The sequence below is a fragment of the Triticum dicoccoides genome, chromosome 6A, assembly GCF_002162155.2.
Source record: "Triticum dicoccoides isolate Atlit2015 ecotype Zavitan chromosome 6A, WEW_v2.0, whole genome shotgun sequence".
Taxonomy (NCBI): domain Eukaryota; kingdom Viridiplantae; phylum Streptophyta; class Magnoliopsida; order Poales; family Poaceae; genus Triticum; species Triticum dicoccoides.
In genome coordinates this window covers 569104803-569106454 of record NC_041390.1, presented here as the reverse complement: position 1 = coordinate 569106454, position 1652 = coordinate 569104803, and the positions used below count along the sequence as shown (strand labels likewise).

The following is a 1652-nucleotide window of genomic DNA, read 5'->3' as shown; positions in this document are numbered from 1 at the left end:
TAAATCTCTGCCAATCACAGCCCATCAGCCCCGTAAACTCCCTGTAACTTCCCGTACTTATAATTGCTCGTGCGAGGATCATATATAGAGCCCTCTTGTTCCGTCTACTACTCCAGTATGCAGTACATGCGCGCGACTCTCGCTCTTCCTCACATGGAGCACTTCACGCTCCCATACTACTACCACTTCGCCCTATTCCTCTTCCTTGCTATCCTCCTCCATGGCGTCCTACGCGCCACCGCCAAGCAGCCCCGCCCGAGGCTGCCTCCCGGCCCGTGGCAGCTTCCGGTCATCGGCAGCCTGCACCACCTGCTGCGCGGGCTCCCACACCGCACCATGCGCGACCTCTCCCTCCGCCACGGCCCGCTCATGCTGCTCCGGGTGTGCGAGCGCGTGGCCATCGTCGTCTCCTCCGCCGAGGCCGCGAGGGCGATCTACAAGGGCAACGAGGCCGCCTTCTCGGAGCGGCTAAGCAGCCCGAGCATCGACGAGCTCTCCAGGCATGGCCAGGGGATCGTCTTCGCGCCCTACGGCGACCACTGGCGCCTGCTCCGCCGGATCCTCATGACAGAGCTGCTCAGCGCGCGGCGCGTTGAGGCGTTCCGGCAGATCCGCGCGGAGGAGGCGGCTCGCCTAGTCTCGTCGCTTCACGCGACGTCCGATGGCCGGCTCGTGAACATGGACGAGCGGCTCGACGAGTTCATGACAGACTCGGCCGTGCGCGGCATCTTCGGGGACAGGCTGCCCGATAGAGCCGCGTTCCTGAAGATCGTCAAGCAAGGAGTGGGCCTGTCATCGCTCTTCGACCTCCGGGACCTCTTCCCATCGTCGCGGCTAGTTCGGCTTCTGCCGCGCAGCAGTAGGGCGGAGCGGCAGCGTCAAGAAATGTTCAGGCTCATGGACAACATCCTTAAGACCCACGAGGAGAGGAGGATGGGTAGAGATGGAGACGACGAACAGGACATGGTCGATGTGTTGTTGAGGATCCAGAAAGAAGGCAACATGCGAGTTTCCCAAACCGACGGAGTCATAAGGGCACTGCTCATAGTAAGCTCTATCGATCTTAAAACCAAAGTTTCAAATAACGGGCTATGATAAAGGGAAATTTTACGGTGCATTATAATACACCAGAGCACATGTATTATATGGTCGATCTAACGAATGAGAATAATTGAGCCTTTTTAAGCTCAAGGGTATTTTCGACCTAATTTTTTTAACCTTTAATCGGCCCAATTTGGTCCAGGGGTATTATCATCCTAAATTTTTCGATTAAATTAATTGCATTAATAAAGCACTTCATTATAGAGGTCTCATCATCGTGCGTACTCTTTTGAATTTCGGTTCGAGCGGTTCGTCCTCTCTCCTCCTCTCGAGCCCTAACCTCGGGCGCCCTCGATCGCCGCTGATCGCCTCCGGCACCCTCGATCGCCGCCGATCGCCTCCGGCGCCCTCGATCGCCGCCGATCGCCCCCGACGCCCTCGATTGCCGCCGGTCGCACTCGCCGTGTCTACCCCTCCTGCTCCTACTCCCCCTCACTCCCTCCATCGCAAGTCACCCCAGTCGGGTCGCGGCGCCAGATCCTTCCCCGAGAGGACGCCACCTTCCCCGACCCGAGAGGCCACATCATCCTCATCGACGTGCATCAACTTTT

The 1652-nt window shown here is 58.4% G+C and overlaps 1 protein-coding gene across 1 annotated transcript; it reads left to right on the top strand.

Moving 5' to 3' along the window:
* Positions 1–121: 121 nt before the first annotated feature.
* Positions 122–1230, top strand: LOC119314248 (dolabradiene monooxygenase-like). The gene has a single exon (XM_037588995.1). It carries the CDS (start codon positions 127–129, stop codon positions 1093–1095), a length of 969 nt encoding a protein of 322 aa, XP_037444892.1. The 5' UTR covers positions 122–126; the 3' UTR covers positions 1096–1230.
* Positions 1231–1652: the final 422 nt, after the last annotated feature.